General features: G+C 37.4%; 2 protein-coding genes across 2 annotated transcripts in view; both read right to left on the minus strand.

Moving 5' to 3' along the window:
* Nucleotides 1–18,905, minus strand: part of AGBL4 (ATP/GTP binding protein like 4) — a 974,636-nt gene that overhangs the window by 359,132 nt on the left and 596,599 nt on the right. The window lies entirely within an intron of this gene.
* Nucleotides 630–18,474, minus strand: BEND5 (BEN domain containing 5). The gene is made up of 5 exons (XM_009287341.1): nt 18,345–18,474; nt 16,351–16,720; nt 9,651–9,799; nt 4,736–4,949; nt 630–828 (listed from the first exon to the last, which is right to left on the minus strand). Exons 1-5 carry the CDS (start codon nt 18,447–18,449, stop codon nt 668–670), a joined length of 999 nt encoding a protein of 332 aa, XP_009285616.1. The 5' UTR covers nt 18,450–18,474; the 3' UTR covers nt 630–667.

The following is an 18,905-nucleotide window of genomic DNA, read 5'->3' on the forward strand; positions in this document are numbered from 1 at the left end:
TTGTGGCTTAAAGAGAACTGGTTTTTGATTTTTTTTTTTTTTTTTAAATAAATTAACGTGATTTTAGAACTTACAGCTTTGGGTTCTGTTGTTTGGTTTTTTAAAACTATGACGGCAATGTAGTGATCTAACTACAAGATAGTAAGTGAAAAAGAAGCATTCTTTGTGTGTTTTTGACCAAATATATTGTTAGGGATCAAAACAAAGATTTATAAAAACAAACGAATAAAATTTCAGTTCAGGAAAACACTTTGTAAAATACAATAAAACCCTTTTCAATGGCAAAGTGGATTTTGTACAGTTCTTCCTTCTAAGCAGGTGTTTACTGCACCTAGATCCACTAACTCCAGTAAAACAAAATGTAGGCAAAATGGGTTGGTGTTCGCAGAATTACAACCTATATACAGAACTGCAGGTAACATACTGCAACTTATTGGAAAAACCTTTGAAAAGTCACTGTTTCATTGTGAGTGAACTTACAATATATCTTACATTATTTAAAAGCAGGTTACACCATAGAAAGGCTTTTGACAGAACCGCTCAAAATGAATCAGTTACAGGAGAGTAACGCTTCAAAGCTTCAAGCTTCTCCCATCAGCAAAAATGCCACACAAATAAAAAAACAACACTTAAGTAAAACACTAAGACTTTATTAAAAATCCAAAATTTATTGCAAATTGTACTTTGCACTTTCCCTCCTTTCTTCATTTTTACATGATTTATTGATATCCATGATTTTTTCACAGATGTACTTGTTGACTTTGGAGAGTCTCTGTGCAATTTCAGTTTCATCCACAGTTTCTTGTGCTATTCTATCATACAAACATTCTGGGGAGAAAAAAAAAAAAAAGGAAAGAGCCATTAGGATATTTTTAGAATAGAATATAGCCCTGTGTTGGGCTAACTACTCAAGAGACAGCACTGAGTAAGCACTGTGTATATTTGTTGCAAGACAACAGCAGCTTGCATTGATTCACTGGCTATCTTGTTAAAGACAAGATTTTTCACCAGGCTTGAATCTTTGGCATGACCAACTTCCAGTTATGCTGTGACTACATTAATAGGCTTTCTATACAGAAACAAGGCTAAATCCAACCTTTTACAGTGTCAGTCTTGCCTGCCTAACTCTTGTATTTGTCCGTATCTCCACAGCAGATTTAGAATCTTCTCCCAGGTGAACGGTCTCAATAGAACTGTTGTTATCTACAGTTCCCTGTGAGTCACTCCTACCTTCACACCTTCAAGATAGTAAGTAAATGATAAAGGTTAGGAAGAGAAGCAGTAACCAGTAGGAGAAGACATTAACTGATTTATTTTATTTTTTAAATCTGTACAACATACATTAATGTCTGCATCTTTATCAGACGCCCTGTCCCTGGGCGTATTTCGCTTTTATTAGTAGATTACTCAGGGCGAGAGCCATCTTCTTGCATGTTTGCACAACGCACTTTGTGAACTTAACTGGAATACAAAAAGCAAGCAACAGTAGTAACTGCAAAAGCAATGAGGGCAATGAAAGTCGAGACAATTCTGCTCCACAGAGTTGGTAGTTCGGTGCCAGAATCCTGCAGAGGTTACTGAAATCAGAAGTGCTGCAACACATCCAACTCCTCTGAGACAGACAGGTTTTGGTTTTTTATTTTCATAACCAGAACAGTGTATTTTTTTGTGTAGGCTTCCCACATTGATAAAACAAACCCTGTTCTGCTTTGGCTAGTAATCTATTCCAGTAGCCGTTTATTGCTTCATATACAGAAAGCCATAGAGATTATCGCTTAATTAACATGGTTTATAACATTTCTAATGCGTCATATTAAAAAGTTATGAAAATTTAGTACTATGCATGCTTTGTAGTTCATTTTGAAACCTCTCAGAAGTTTTATAAAAGGCTATTTTGCATTAACAAGGTTTGTAACAGTGCTCATGCATCATACTTTTTATAATTCTTTATTACATACTACACAGTAGGGATTTTTAAGAAGCTAGAGATATCAGACACATTAAGAGCTAATGCTGTCGTTCAAAAATCTATTTTAAATAAGTTAGCCTGTGTCCACAGAATGATAAGAACATCTAAAACAATGTGAATTTTATGTTGTAAGATGTACTGAATATAAAATAAATAAAATGAATCAGCATGCAGCCTGACAGCTGAAATGCTGATCACCAGTAAACTATGATTTGAAATATGGCACCTAAGAAGAGGCATGTCACCGAGAACCTGAAGAAACCCAGTGTGTTCGTAGGACATAAACTTGGACTGCAGCAATCTCAGGAATACTCCCAGGTTGTGGCAGATACACCCAGTACGGTGAACTTCCAGTAAAATACAGGCTATGTTATTAGTTTAGCCACAATGTCAAGCAAAGAATCACTTGACAGAACTCATGCATCAGCTGTGATTCTTAAAGTCAGCGTGACCCAGACAGATCCATGATCATCACAGTTCTTCCTCTTCCATCTCTTCCATTTCTATGAGGGGCTGCAGCGATAGTAGTTTAGTAGTCACACAAGGATGCTGGCTTAGGGGCTCCATAGAGTGATTTGGGGGTTCTGCTTCTTCTTTGTCTTTTGGCTTTAGAGGAGCATAGATACCCCTTCGTACTTCTGACTGGACCAAAGATTCAAGTAGACCTCAAAGGCTAACAAGGAGCTTTACTTCTTTCTGTGATGCCTGATCCAAGTCATTGGCCATGTAAACTCTAATTCCCTCGCATTTCACCGTTTCTCCACTTGCTACTCTTTGTTTTGTTTTTGTTTTCTTCTCCACAATGTATTAACAACTTATTTGATCACTTCCAGCTTTCCAGGAAACACTGCTGGCATGATGGGGCAAGGCCTGCTAACATTGACGCAAATGCAAAGGACACGACAATGTGGAAAATCATGGTTATGTGCTACCCAGTACCGCTGATACAGGAAGTCTGTCTGCTGCCACCTAAAACATTGGCCATGCAGTTTAACTGGTTCAAGAGGAGATTGTACGGTCTTGAGTCTAACAAAAAGGGAGTCAAAGACAAGGTGAAATAAACACTGGAAAGAGGAACATGGAAAACCAGGGCGTGGAACAGTACAATTCAAATGAGGGTTGAGGCTGGAAGCAGAAGTATGACAGAAAACACAGAAAAACGAGGAAATAGGGAAGAGCTGAATTGCTGGAGTGTGTAAAGGTATGGAAGAGAAGAAAGGGAAGGGCCCCATCTGCCTTTCACCATGTACCTGTTGGAGCATACTCCCAAACTCACTGTAGTCAAAACAAGGGGAGTTAGAAGAAAGCTATCATTTAAATGGCTCAAGCAACACAGACTGGCCCTGACTGAAGTAGAGGAGGAAATTCTCACATAAGCAACCTTGCCAGCAGTGCTGAGGAACAACAGCCTCAAGCAGGAAAACTAGAAAGCTCTTTGCAATGGGCCAGTGAACAATGACCCCTTTTTACTGCATGTTTCTAAGTGTGCATCTGGGTAACCAATTCTCCTTCCCATTAGGAGCTGACAAGGGTAGCCACAGCCACAGAGTGGATTCCTTACGTGGCCCGTACATCATTACTTTGCTACACGTGTTCGGATTGTACCAAAAGGTCCCAGCCAGAACTAGAACATCAGTATGGAACAGCTTGCCCTTCCACATACATTCTTAAAGCAGATTAGTAAAAAACACCATGTCTTTTACTCATTTCTTACAAACTAAGAAAGATGACAGCATGAAGATCAGTTTCCAACTTTTCCCCACACAACACAGACACACACTCAAAGAGGAATCATATTTCCTACTTCCAAAACGTGGTACTTGTAAGGAAGATTACAACATCTCTTAAAGAGTTCAGAGTTAAGAGCACATAGCAACTAAGAACAGGAAATGCAGAATAATGGAGTTCAATCAAACAGGGAGATTTCTTTCAGCCCTACTGCAATTTCGTATGGACACAAAACCTAAAAATCCAATTTCGGTATGTATTCCATGAGGAACGGATTCAGTTCTGACTTAAAAAGAAGCCTGAAATACCAAGAGAGACAGAAATGAATGCAAAACACAAGCATGATGACACAAAGGGACTGAAATTCACTATTCACTTTAAATAAAGGAGAAGGCCTTCTCTCTCTCAAAGGAGTCCACACATGGACTCAGGCTTGCAGTTATTGAAAGTGTCATTGTAATTTTTCCTGCCAGATAGGTCAGCGATTTACACTTCCTGTTCAAATTCCAATTCAAGTGCAACAATTAATTTTTACTATTTCCATTTTCTCCACTTAAAAGGGTAAAACTATTCTTTCTCGCCTTGGAAGGTATGCGTATTTTTATAGTCACAGCTATAATGGTTTCTGTGCCTCATGCCAGAGTTGGTTACATTCTGGATGAAAGAATGTCGTAAAGCTACTCTCAGGCTTGTTAAAAGGAATATATGCATTTTAAAAAACCCCACTGTATTATGAATGAATTTCAGAACAACATGTTGTTCTCCAGGCTCAGAGTCCTGTCCTGCAAGTGGTTCAAAGTGATGATCTTCTTGAACCTTGCTGAAGTACAACTCTTCAGCTGTGAAGGCCTGCACTGTGCACAGCTATTGCAATGTGTTTTACTTTTCCTGGATATGTATGCACTTCACAATGCAATAGCAATTTGAATTACAGTTTTTAATCAGTTAATTTTATATGAGCTGAAAAGAAGCATCTTTCAACTCAATGATTAATAGTTAAACTCCAAAGCAGGAAGCAAAAGTTTTCAAATAACCTACCTCTGACAATGCTTAATTTGTGAGGTGAGAGAGGTGGCTTGGGAACGGCATCTTTCTTTTTTTTGGTTGCAACTCCTGTGACACTTCTGTTCTTGAGAACATCTGTTCCCCAAATCATAACCGCTAGATTTTTTGTATACTTTGAATCTCCTTGTGTTACTTGCAGCTGGTGCCATTTCTCCTCATCTACCCAAATTCCACTGCCAAGATGGACCTAGAAGGTAGTAATAATAACAACTTATCTATGGTATGTAGCACACAACAGTATCCAAGTGCTGTAGGAACATTAATATTAGGTACTATAGTAACAGTAATTAGGGCTGAACAAATCCATTTTGCCTAATTCTGAAACTTCTCCAACTTTGTGGGTCAGGGAGTTCAAGTCAACCTCTTATATAATATAGTTCCTCTTCCTTTTTGTATTCAATTCTTCTTACTCTCTACTTTTTCCCCCTGCATAGCCTATCTCCTGAAAGACTACGGTCAAGAACAGAGATAGAAGGAAACAGTAAACACATCCAGTATTATAAAGATATGCACAGCATATAAACCAAGCAGTTGCACCAGCCTAATTCAGGAGCAAGATGAAACATTGTCATTAATATGAAAGCTTCCCTTTGGCTGAAACAGACTTTACCCAAAGCATATTTCGGAGGCAGTAGAGAGGGAAATACTTCCTAAGTCATATCCTATACCTGTTGGCAAAACTCAGCCTGATTGTTCAAAGTACTAGAAGGGGAGAAGGGATTTTGAGAGCTCCAATTTCAGTATCAGCCAAGAGAGTTTGGAAGCTTTGTAAAACTTCCAGTTCTATCATGAAGTTTGCCTATCATGTACGATCAATCAATCCAGGTGAATACTGTTTTGTGGTAAGGCAATGACCCATTGCTGCAACATGATAAACTTCCCATTATCCAGACAATGGGGAGCAGAGATATTTGATTGAAGTAGTAAAGCAGGATAATATGGGTACTGGGAAATGCAGTGTGAAGCCATTGTAGTCCCCAAAAGCAAGGTGCTCGAGTCTGGTTGTGCTTATTAGCCTTGCTCAGCATTGCCTATGCTGGGTTGACTCCCACAGAGCTACACCGTATCTCTACCCCAAGATTCCCAGTGCTCCAGACTTAAGATGAATGCAGGACGAGAATCTGAGTACCATCCTTATGCTGGCACTACATATGTTTGAGCTGATAGTTCTCCTGATAACCAGGACACCTTCATCAAGCAACAGCAAGGAAAATAACTCCACTAGTAATCAGCACAGGTCTGACATGAGTGCAACCAGTAAGCCCAACTGGATGCAAACACTGGCCCTGTGCAGAACCACGGAGAATACTTTTTACTGTGTCTGTCCATGCTCCTAATTCCTGGAGTACAGTGCAGACACCTGAACTACCTCTGCACACAGAAAGCTTTGTTCACATGGTGATGAACTTCATTCAGTTGGACCCGCACGTGCTCATCATCCATGACAAGCTAGTGCGTGACCTAGCTATTCTAATTACTGATAAGAGTTCACTGCACTGGAAAGGAAGAAGACAGAACTTACTTTCAGATAATTCTGTAGAAGTGCAAAATACCAAAAATATGTATCAATTGGATTGTTATATCCAAAATGTACATTTCATAAAATCTGATCAAGTGGAGGTTCTTTCTGTAACACTAATACTTTAATAAAAGCTTACTGTCTCCTCACGACTTAAAAAAAAAAAAAACCCAAAAACTGTGAACAAAACTCTATGGCAAAACTACATTAGGAGACTCTGTTTGCCTTAATTGTTTTGCTCTTAGTTGTTCGTGTTTTTACTCCTTTCATGTGGCATTCCATAAAATGTGCCTGCTACCCATACAGATCTGAACAGTATCACATAAGTCCCATTAAATGTAATGAAAATTGGACAAAGCTACTGTAAAATTTTATATAACAATAATTTTACTGCTGTTGAATTTTGTATTCAACAAAATACCATTTTTCCTTTAAATGGAAACCTGCTTTAATTATTAATGAGGGCTATAACCCGAAGAAATTTTTTATTACAACAGCATCCTTCAAAAGCAACTATTTGTTTAAAAACTTTTTAATTATTTGAGGGCTATAACCCGAAGAAATTTTTTATTACAACAGCATCCTTCAAAAGCAACTATTTGTTTAAAAACACTAATAGAAGAATATGAATGGTTTGGCTACCAGCTACCTTATAAAAAACAAATGAAAAGTTTAACTTCCTCAAAGTATAAAACCATAAAGCAAGCTGCCTCTCCTGCAGAATCTTCTACGCTAAAGGGATTCTACGAAGCTTTTCACAAGTCCACATGGTATTTAGATTTCGTAATGGACAGAAATGGAACTAGTAATAAGCACAACATGAACACCCCTTTTTTTCCTTCCTTCTCTGTTGTCAAGCCTCTTCATAATTGCTTTAAAAAATTCACTCTTTTGGTGCTCTACATATTTTGTAAGATAATTTCAATCAGAGTGAGCAGTCTGTGCTCAGAAAACAATCACATCAGTTATAATTCAGTTATTTCCGTTTTGATCTTGGAAAAGTTATCTGTAAAAATGAGTGTAAGTTACTTCGAAAATAACTAAGATTAGGAAAATTGTGACATGCCAAATTTTGGATGTCTGTATTACATTAGTTGTAGAGACTGCTGTATTTGATCAAAAATCTGATTCCACTCTGCCAAAATTAGGGTTTGCCTTTGCTAAAGATTATTTAGTCTCTTAAGCTACTACATTATTCATTAGCTTTAAGTTAGTTAAAAGAAGACAACAAGTTACAGCAAATATTTTTAATATTTATGTTTCAGACAGATCATCTCTTCTTTGAACATGCTTCATTTATTAAAAAAAGTTATCACTGGTATGAAACACCTATGGTAACAGCAACTACGTGACAGACAGCCACAGACATAGAAATCTTATGTCTCCCTTTTTCTATTTCTAGCACTGTTACAGCAACGAATTTAATCTGTCCATGTCTCAGTTTACCTCTCTGTAAAACAGGCTCGGTACTGTTTCCTATTATTCCCAAAGCTATGGGAAGCTTACTGTACTCCAGATTCAGAAGCCACTTCCTTCTTGCTGGAAGAGCTGCCCCATGGGCCAGACCCTTGGCTTGATGAAATCAATGGGAACTTTACCCCAAATTTCAGCAACTGCAGGATCAACCTTCAAGCACAACGCAACTGAAACAACAGCAAATTCAAAGTAATGCTCACCACCATAACTGTGCTAACGTGCAATACATCTAAAATGTATCTGAGAAGATGAACTCTTTTTTTTCCCCCCCTTCCTTTTTTTTTTTTTCCCTCCTTCTTTTCTTTAAAAGAAAATCTCATAAGCCTATGAATGTCATAGGCTCTTTTTTGGTAACTCTGTTCTCCCTCTGGAAGGGAGAGATTTATCTGCTTTGAAAGAATCCTACTAAGATCAAATCCGATGCCACAAAAGGCAAGATTTCTAAAAAAGTATTTCAACTACTCTAGTGGTGCATGTCAATAAAGAAGTAATGGAAAAAAGGCATAAATAAGGAAAACTGAAAAAAACCACCCTCCAACACTCTAAATACATTATTACTTCACATTTCTGGCATCTGAGCTGGCTGAAGCCCCAATAAATAGGCAAACTTAAAGACAGACCAAAATTACAAAAAGAAGGTTAAAGAGATATTAATATCTGTAAAGACAGAGAAAAATTCAGCAACAGAAGTGCCAAGAAGCTGGCAGATGAAATAAAGGTGCAGGAAAAGCTGCATACAAATACTAAAGGATGTGCCCTATCCCACAGGTCTTAAGCAGAAAAAAAGGAGGTAAACCAAACTCTCACAGTAATATATGCTAAGTTTTCATTGCACAAATATACACAAAATATACAAGCAAATGACATATTTAAAGTATATTAGGCAAGAAAAGCTATCTGAACCAAATACCTGTCAAACTGTCAAGATTATACTATTTTTCACATACATTTTGTCCTCAACAATTACGTCAAATTCATCTTCAAGAATGACAGACACTTGTACAGTCAATCTTGTAACACAGATCTGAAAGTGTAATATTTCATGCTATTCCACCAGTAATTCCACTGTATGCCAAAGCTGAAATGGACATTTCCTCCTAAAAGGTTCTCAGGTTATGGTACTGAATGCATACATATCCTAAGAAACAGGATCTGCATAAGCAATTCTGAAGGACATACAGTTTTGTAAAAGAAATACAATGTTCATTTAATGATAATGGCAACAGCTATAAAAGCAGGCCTCAGTAGATGAGTGGACAATGTGTTAAACATGCTGAAGTCTGAAAAAACTATCAGTCAGGTTCTGGCAAACTGTAGCTAGATGGTATTTCACCAACTTTATAAAAGTATCTGTAAAGTAGCACTACATCAGCTCAATTCAGTGGCAACACGCCTACCAGATCCAAGGGAGCCCATTTTCATTGAACCCCAGGGTTCATCGTTATCTACTGGACTCCAATCCAACCAAAACTTGAAGGCTTCTCTGCAATAGGACTACAGCACACTAAAAACGTTAAAGACCTTTTAGGAAAAAGTGTTTCTAGGTAGACTAATGTAACCTTATAATGTGGGTTACTGACTGGTTTGTATTTGGTAGATTTATGTATGTCACCAATTGAAGACTACGCCAATGTGCTTGTGCATGCATATTTAATAATTATATTCCTTGTGTTACACAGCATTCAATGCTCTCATTACTGAGGATGATTTTCTGTGCTGTTCTTATTTGTGTAATTTTGTAATTTTCCTCAGCATAACAGCATGCCTTTATAAAAACTGAGGAAGTCTGTATAAGCTGCTACCATGCAAAACCCCCGGTATCATGAAAATTCCACAAGAAAATCACCTGATGGACATTTACAAACTATTCATGCTATATTTAATTTAAAATACCTTTCCATTCTCGAGAATATACTTGTCCATTACTGGAACAGGGGCAGGATAGTACGTTGATGTATTTGCTTCCTCACTGAAGGTCTTCTGTACCTCAGGTTCAGGCTCAATTGATTCTGGTTTTACTTTTTCAAGCTCAATGGCAGGTCCTAGACAGTTAAGAAAAGAGAGCTGTCTGCTATCCCAGAGAACATGAAATCAATCACTTCATCACCCATGGTTAGCATAAAATAACACATTAGGCATGTTCATTTCAAAGTTAGAAGGAGTCTAAACCAAAATCCTACTTCCGGACGTCAATAAATAAAAGCAGGATAAGTAACTCTGCTTTATAAATATTAAAATGTTTAATTTTAATGTTTATTTTTATTCTTAAAGGATATGGACAATTACAGATATGGGTAAGATTGCTTCAATGCACACTACGGAAATTATGTTAAAATGACACTGAAATTATACACCAAAAGCAACAATAGTAATTCTTCAAATAAAAATTACTATATAGTTGCATAGAAGCCTGCATAATTTACTGTGATAATTATATAAATTATCCATACAGAATTACAAATTTTATAGAAATTTGAAGTCTCTTTAGATATAACAGAGGTATATTAAAAATAGTGAGGATCTACAGAAATGCTATAAAGGAAACAGACCTGCATAAGACTGTGATAATTATATAAATTATCCATACAGAATTACAAATTTTAGAGAAATTTGAAGTCTCTTGATATAACAGATGTATATTAAAAATAGTGAGGATCTACAGAAATGCTATAAAGGAAACAGACTTAGGCTACTTATGCTAAAGTATCATGCATAGAAAGAGTATCCAAGGTTAAAAAAACCCACATAAATTAGAATTTTGATTGTCCAATCCATCCAACACGCTGATTTTTATTTTTAATGTAATCAACAAAAATTAAGCAGATATAACAGATGTATATTAAAAATAGTGAGGATCTACAGAAATGCTATAAAGGAAACAGACTTAGGCTACTTATGCTAAAGTATCATGCATAGAAAGAGTATCCAAGGTTAAAAAAACCCACATAAATTAGAATTTTGATTGTCCAATCCATCCAACACGCTGATTTTTATTTTTAATGTAATCAACAAAAATTAAGCACAGATTAAACAACAGAATACTACTAAGCATATGTTTGAGGCTTCAAAGGAGGATAATTATTTTGTCAGTCATCAACTTTTCTTTTCCAGACCAAACTTATAAAGTGTTCCTAAAAAGGCAGAAAAGAACAAATTAAAATAATTTGTGAACTGGATTTCATTATTCCATTCATTGCAGCGGTTAGACCAGAATGAATCAGGAACAGGCTACAGCCCCCAGCCTATTATTGTCTCTTGATGTCTGTCTCTGGGCTCATGAGAAGCTTCAGCAGTCACTGAAGTTCCACGCAGGGGCAGTGGTTCGTTAACACAGCAAAGTTGCCAGCTTAGACCCTGGACACCACGGTAATCAGCCACTTCCAAGAACTATAAGGATAAACTCACCCACTTGTAACAACTATATTGTACCAGGTTGGTGCTGAGAGCGCTGCAGCACTCTGTAGCCCAACCTTGACACCTTCAACAAATGACAATTCAATAATCAGGTCACTGTCATGGTTCAGCATCCCTCCTCAGTATTTGTACACATAGACCAAGCCCTGAATTGATCTAACTCTGCAAGTCAAGCTGGCACCAGAACTCATGTCTTGAGTCACGTATCTTAAATAGTTCCTGCACCTGGAACAAGTATTCATTCCTCCTACTTTGCGCAGTTTCATTTACAGATTATTATACAACGATATCAGCATTTGACATTTATCCTATAGCTTATTCTACACCTACATAGCTAGCTAAATGTTCTTAGCTGACTTGCCACTTGACACTCAGCAACAACTAAAAGTTGTCTTGGCAACTTAGACAACCCCATGCTGCAGTGCCGCAACAGAGTGTCTGAAGAGCCATATGCAACGCAAGCATGGTGCAAATACAGAAAACACAAACCCCATACCATTTGCATTATAATTTCATAGTAATCTTAATCAGCACCTCTGCTATCATGTATATGCAATGGCACGACCAAGACGAATTAAACTTTCTATACTTGAGACTGCTAAACTGATTCAGACTGGGGGAAAGACCTGGACTAATTAAACCACCCAAAGTCTGCACACATCTCAGCGTGGGCACACCTGAACAAGCAAGATACAGTGATGTAATTGCCAGTGTGAACTTAAGAAGTGATCTTTTAGCTGTTACTTTAAGAACACATTCTTCAACAAAGTGCTATTTTGAGTCTTCTTATAATTTGAAAGTCACTTTGAGGAACACACCAAAGTCCAACCACTTTCTCCCTAGAAGGAAACATTTATCTCTGTTTAAACACTTTTACTAGCTGCTATTTAGAAGTCTTTTACTCTTTTGTTTATAGTCATGTATTGACACAGCTTGGATTTGGTTTCCAGAGTTCCCCAAGAAAAACAGCTGATTAAAGTCCACAATAACCATAGTTCTCATAGGTCAGAAAAACCTCTATTGCAATTCATGTTTTACTGCTTGCTTAGAAGTCACCAACAGAAAGGCTTTAACGTCTTCTTTTATATTCTACTCTTTTTTTCTTCCCAAACAGAAATCTGCCTCTATCTAGGTAGTCTTCACAGCTACTTTCACCAACTACTAAAGACTGTATTTTCAACCCGGCATGTTGTGAATTAGACATGCAACCCACATTATTGCCTTACTGCTAATGGGAGTTGTGTACCACACACCATACACTAAGAAGTTTCCTCTCTCTGTAGCTCTCGTGCTCTGCATCTTTAAAGATGATGAATGGGACATACAAAAATATATGCCTCTATCTAAAGGCTTAATTAACAATGATAGTACTTATGTCATAAGAATCATTAAAAAAAAAAAGACAATTCTTCAGAACGCAAAAAGGAAACAACTGTTTTATTGCAAAATCTTTCTCCTTCTGACTGTGAAGTTTCCATAATATCTGAGAGGCCAGCAACTTCAAATGTAGTATGAAGAGGTAGAAGGCTTCCCTTCATCACCTCTTTTCCTCAAAAATGCATCTTAGGCTACAAGCTACTCAAAAATTAGTAAATAAGCCAAAATAAATTAAATTATAAAGTGGTCAATATACATTTGAAAGCAGCAAGCTGTTTTTCCACATGGTCTACCAGAATTTGAACAAAAACAACAGGAGTCTGAGAAGGGGAAACATCATATATATGGTACTTCCTGTACTCGTACTGGATAGACACCTTAGGCTTTTTTTTTTACATCAAAAAGCTGCACAAATCTAGAAAAGCTGAATAAAAGTAATTGCATACATATGGTAAGACACAAATTCATTCTCCCTATCCTGGTGTCAGTCCCAAGACACTGTAAACTGGATCACTGAAATTAAACTGGGATTAAAAATAACTGCCTGGGGCGCTGTGTGTGTTGATGAACGAATGTGAATGAATGAAATGAATATACTCCCTGACTTTAGAGCAACACTAATTCTTAGCAATACAACATGAAAATGCAGTATCTATCAGGGAGCGAACAACACCCAAACGTTATCCCTGATACAACTTCACTACTTCTGACCATATACAACCATAGCAAACTGCACAGATCTTAGCCTGGAGACAATTTTTTTAAGAAGTTATTGAAATTCTTATCTTTTGCAATCCAAGGACTATTTAAAGTTAGGCCTACAGGGAAGAGTCAGTGATTTAATTCTCTAAATCACCTTACTCTCTATTGATAAAAACAGGGCAAATTAGTGTGTTTTTGGGTGCAACAGAATAAAGACAAACTGCGAAGGCCTACAATCGCAGGGCTTTCTGATCCCAAAGTAGGCAAGGAAAAAGAGGCTTTCATTGCACACATTCTTCAGGGAGCTTAGGCAGGGGATACCATAACCTCTTCCACAACAGTCATCGTGTTCCCCCACTGCTTTGGTCCCTAGAGCCCTGGTCAAACACCTGCCTCCTCCAGGAAGGGATCTGTTGGGCAACAGCGTATCGAAATCATAAAGAAGCTTCAATATATCCCCATGGATCAGTACTGATTTCACTACTGTCATTTGCCACATCTGCTTTCAAGGCTCTTTTAAAACAAAGAGCGATTCAGTGTCACCATGTGGAAGATTAAGAACCTCACTCTTCCCACAAGAGCGGCTTGAGTTCAGTAACAGAGATGAAGGCCTAGGTCTAAAGCAGAATACATTGACTTCTAGCTTCTCGCTGAAAGCAACACAGTGATGGTAAATTAGGAGACTGAATACTTGACTGAACATTAGCTCAAGAGGCTGTTCTATATTTGATCTGCAAGTTTAAAATGGCAACAGGCACGCGTTTCCCACAGCTGCAATTCATCAGCACAAAACAGCTGTCATCTCATGCAAAGAAATCAGAAGTCTCTAAGGTGAAACAGAAATGCAATTAGTTTGCATTAAGTCCAGCCTGCTAGAAGTGCAGCATAACATAAATTACATGTAATTTGAAACCCTAGGTTTAAGAGATTGCTGCAACAACTGAAGATGAATTCAGGATGTAATCCATTTTCCGAACAATTTTCACAGATTATTCACACACCCAAACATACCTCATTTATAAGCTGGAAAAGTAAGGAAGACTAAAGAAGTCTTTACATATCTGTTTCTTGATTAAAAGTAGCACTTTTTCATACTGTCATCAGACTCCCTAATTTATAATTTGCTGAAGATGTCTCCCTTTCTAATCATTCATAAATTTTGTACTGATCTTTCTAGAATCTGTTTGTTTCTCAACTGTGAATGAGGCTACAAGGAAAGGCAAGTTATCAGTGGTTGATACACCGAGTCTTAGGAAACACACACCCTGTGAAGGACACAGCCCATAGGGCCAAATTCTACCTTTGTCATCTGTGGAAAGTTCCATACAAGTAATAACTTCCAAAAAAATCTGATGTTGTTATGTATAATTCATATTTGTCCAGGTATGTGATTAAACTAAAAGAACTTGTCTTCAATGTAATCGAGATTTATTTTCAGTTGTAAAGCAGGTGCCAGACTGATACAATGGAAATTCAAGTCCAGTATTTAGAGAAGATCCAGCATTTTTTCCAAGAGGTTTTGGGTGTTTTGTTGTTGGGTTTTTTTTTTTTTTCCTTCTAAGCTTTCTTGATTCAGCTCAAGTAAAAAATGCATCCCTTCTTTCTTAAAGTGAAAGAAATGAGACAGAATTCAGAAGCTGTCTTCATTTCATTGCTGGTCTCACCACTCAAACTGCTGTCAAGTCTACCAACTAAATTGGTATTTTACGCTGTTCAGCCCCATTGCCTACTAACATCTGGCTGGTGCTCCATTCACATAAATTCCAGCTAACTACTTGCAGATGAAGAAACATCTTTCCATCCAAGGAAAATTTTAGAAAGCTCAGAGAAATCTACTGCCCACCACATCGTGTTTTTCAGACTGTGGAAACTTTGCCTATTTAATTTTATTTAAAAAGTTAACTAGAATGTTTATAATAAGTAATGACATTTTAATTATGCACAGTGTAACAATGACGAGCATTCACAACCAAACACCCAGTTTAAATCATCAGATGCTACTTCAAGAGCCTGGCTCCAAACTTGCGGGCACACCTTAACACATGCTACAGCACAGGCGCATGCTCTCTCGGGTTCAGGTTTGTACGTGAATGTAACTCAGACCCACATGCAAATTACATGCACTCGTTCAAGTCAAGTAGAAGAGCCAATATCCAATTTACATGCAAAAATTAAGTTTCCAGATACACAAAGGCAGACATAAGAAACAGCATGCTAAGTTTGGATGCACAAATTTTAACCAAGTTTCAGTCACTGAGCAAATCTTCAACATAGCAGTACCACATTCTAATAGCAAATAAATATAAATTAGTAAAGTATTTGAAGGTATTCCAAGGGTACCATCTTCAATGAAAAGGATGAACTTTTTATTTTGTCTTTTTTCCCATTTATTCCAACACAATGGTTAAATAATTGTTATAAACCAAAACAAATGAGCAACTGACTCACGATATTTAAAATTTAAATCCAAATTACACAAACCTGCATTTTGTAACAAGTGCTGATAAACGGGACACTAATATAAAAAGCTTTTTTAATTATTCGTCAACAATCCATTATTTTTTCAAACAGCACGGCTGTTTAAAGCCACTGCTACGAAGTTCAGGAATATATCACATTCTAATGAGCTACTAATGGGAAGAGGGGGCAGAAAAACGGAAGGTAACAGTCACATAACAATAAACAAAATCCCTAACTGAAAAGAATAAAATAGTTTTAGCCCAAATATTCATTCCACTGCCTTTTCTTTCTTTTTTTTTCTTTTTAAACTGGAACATATTGGTATATTTTGCAGATGACGCTTTATTATCTTTTTCAGCATATACTGGAAGGTCAGAGACTCTTTAAAATACAGCTACTTAAAACGGAACTCTGATTGAACCATACCAGCACAAAGATCTCTACTATCATTAAAGAAAACCCAGACGTACATAGCATACAAATTCAACACAGATTGTACAGCCATAGCAGAAAACCCTTTTAACATTCAATGTCCAGTTTAACAACCACTGCTATTCTTCAAATACGTTTCCATTACTATTGATCACACTTGCAAAATTCATTAAAACTAGTCCCATTTAAGTCCGGCACTTACCACTACCTAGTCTTAGAAGCAGTACATCCTGGAGTCTCCTGTTCAAGTCTCTGAGCTCTTTCATTTCTGACACGAGTGCCCCATACTCCTTTAGCTTCTTTGCCTGTTGCACAAGCTGTCTCCGTGTTCTCTCAAGCTCCTGTTGAATGTGTCTCATTTCTTCTTGTTGCTGTTGGTAACTCCTCAGCAATTCTTCATACAGAATCCGAGGAACTACAGCATCGTCCATGTTGTTCATGCTTTCCGAAGTCTCCATAAAAGCCTCCTCAGGGCTGGAAGTATTACTGAGGCTCATCCCATTCTGTTTCTCAAGGCGAGCAACAACTGCTTCAATGCTTTTGTGTGTACCTTCACTTTGTTTCCTCCCATCTTGTCTCTGCATGTTACAATAAAAAATAAATAAATTAGGAGAGCAGTAAGATGTAATACAAATTGGGAACCGTTAATATTCTTGTTTTCCAAAAAAAGCACAACAAAGCCTGCCTGCAAAAATACTTTGCCTAACGGATTCTTGTAGATATACATCATAACTATCATGCACGCGTAATTCAGCTAAATGTATATACAAACTTCTGAGGCAGTTAAAGGCCTTTCTTTCCGCATTTGTGCAACACTTGCAAGCTGAGTGATTATCACTTGATTCCATATACAAAGATAATTAATTCCTTTTTCAAAAAAAAGTGGATCTCGATCTCTCTTCCTTTAAAGTTTACCCCTAGCATTTAGATTTCCGACAGCAACTGATTTTCTGATAAGTAAGAGAAAGAAGCAACTACATGCTACGTTTGTCGCCTGTAATGACATCAGAGATGAAAGCAGCATACCGTACAAAGCTGTTTTGTGAACAGAGGGCTTGTCCTTCCCACACTTTGGGAGGCAAAACCTTCTCTGACTATTCCTCTAGCACATTCACCCAACTGCCTAATGCAAATGACTGAGTTAACACTATCAGCAAATGTTAAAAGGGAATTGAAAACACAGAAGTTGGAGACAGAATATATCATCCAGTCTCATCTTCCTGATCAACTGATTCCTTCTATAGTAGTACTGCATTGCAGAGGCTTCATCTCCTTTGAACTCTCAGCAGAAATTTACCTTCAGTCATCTGCACAAACCCTAAAAATTAAAGCACACCTGTTTTCTGGGGCCTGGATACTGGTATTAAAATGTGACAGTACGGGTTAAAGTCACTACATTTTATTGGCCAAATATGGAAAAAGCATTTGAACTTCCAAGCAACTGCAAGGAAAGCAAACGTAGCTCATAGGTTAGGAGACAAGAAGCTGACACTATCAATTCCCATACCACAATATCCATGAGTAATGTGGCAGAAAATGAGATTATTTGATGTTACGCCTGCTCCACGCGTGTTCCAAAAATGGAAAAAAAAAAAAACCAAAAAAAGCTGGCCCACCATAAAGAAATGTACTAGTATCATTCCTGCAGCTGCAAAACACATGAAGCCACAGAACAGTATTTTATTCTGAAGGTTGGCAGACTTTTAAAGAATCATTTGGTATCAAAAAATAAATACATTTACTTAGTGGGTTTCTGGCATCTGGACCTAGAAAGGCAACTGGCAGTTATAATGGAGGGATGCAATCCTATCAATTTGTCTTCTCACCCACTGCTGTAGTTGGGAAGTCTCAGAGCACCCCTTCGAACTCCAAACAAGCAGCGCGCGATAGGTCACAAGTGCCACTGAGAACAGCTGCTCGACATTCATGTAACTGGTGACTTTTAAAGCATTGTTCTAAAAATCTCAAATGGCAGTTAAACTGTGCAGACGGTATAAACAAGAAAATGTTCGATTGCACATAAATCAGGTTTTGAAAACCCGTACCCCACCCCCCCACAGAATTTGACCCAATTTCACCAAACACAGTGTTTTAAGGGGATCAAAAGCAGGCCTGGGATTCTTAAGCTATGACGTCTGTATATGCCCCAAGCACTTAAAAAAAAAAAAAAAAAGAAAAAAAAAAAAGGAAAGACTTCAGTACCTTACTGTGTCTAAGCTCCACATCTTCTTCCCCATAATCTGTAACCTCCCCAGCTTCTTCTACGTGATTGAGAGAGAGTTTGGGGATTTTAATTTTCTTCTGCATCACACTGTTCTCAAGGTCAGTTTTGTCCTCTAAAATGTATATTAAAAATAAAATTTTGTTACATTAATCAGCGTTCTTACTTCCAAATACTACATGACTTAGGCAAGACCAGTTAAAAAAAAAACCTCCCATGCTTCAATCCCCTCATAACAGTATGATCAAACTAATCCATGGTGTAACTCAACTGATGCCCACTGACAATTCTAGAGTTTCAACAGGGGATCAATCTGGCCAAACACAAGAATAAATATTGTAAAATGCCAAGCTAAATTCATGTGAGCGATCAAAAGCGTCAATGAGTAGCTTGTACTATCAGTAAAATAAGAGTTAAAGATGCTGTAAATAAAAGCACTTCCTAAAAACCATCTGTATTGCTTTAAATTACGTTTACCAATAGTATTTTCTTATTCATAATCTGTTGCTGCAGTTCAAATTCTGCTTAGGTTTAAAGTGAAA

Source organism: Aptenodytes forsteri, unplaced genomic scaffold (genome assembly GCF_000699145.1).
Source record: "Aptenodytes forsteri isolate BGI_AS27 unplaced genomic scaffold, ASM69914v1 Scaffold119, whole genome shotgun sequence".
NCBI lineage: Eukaryota > Metazoa > Chordata > Aves > Sphenisciformes > Spheniscidae > Aptenodytes > Aptenodytes forsteri.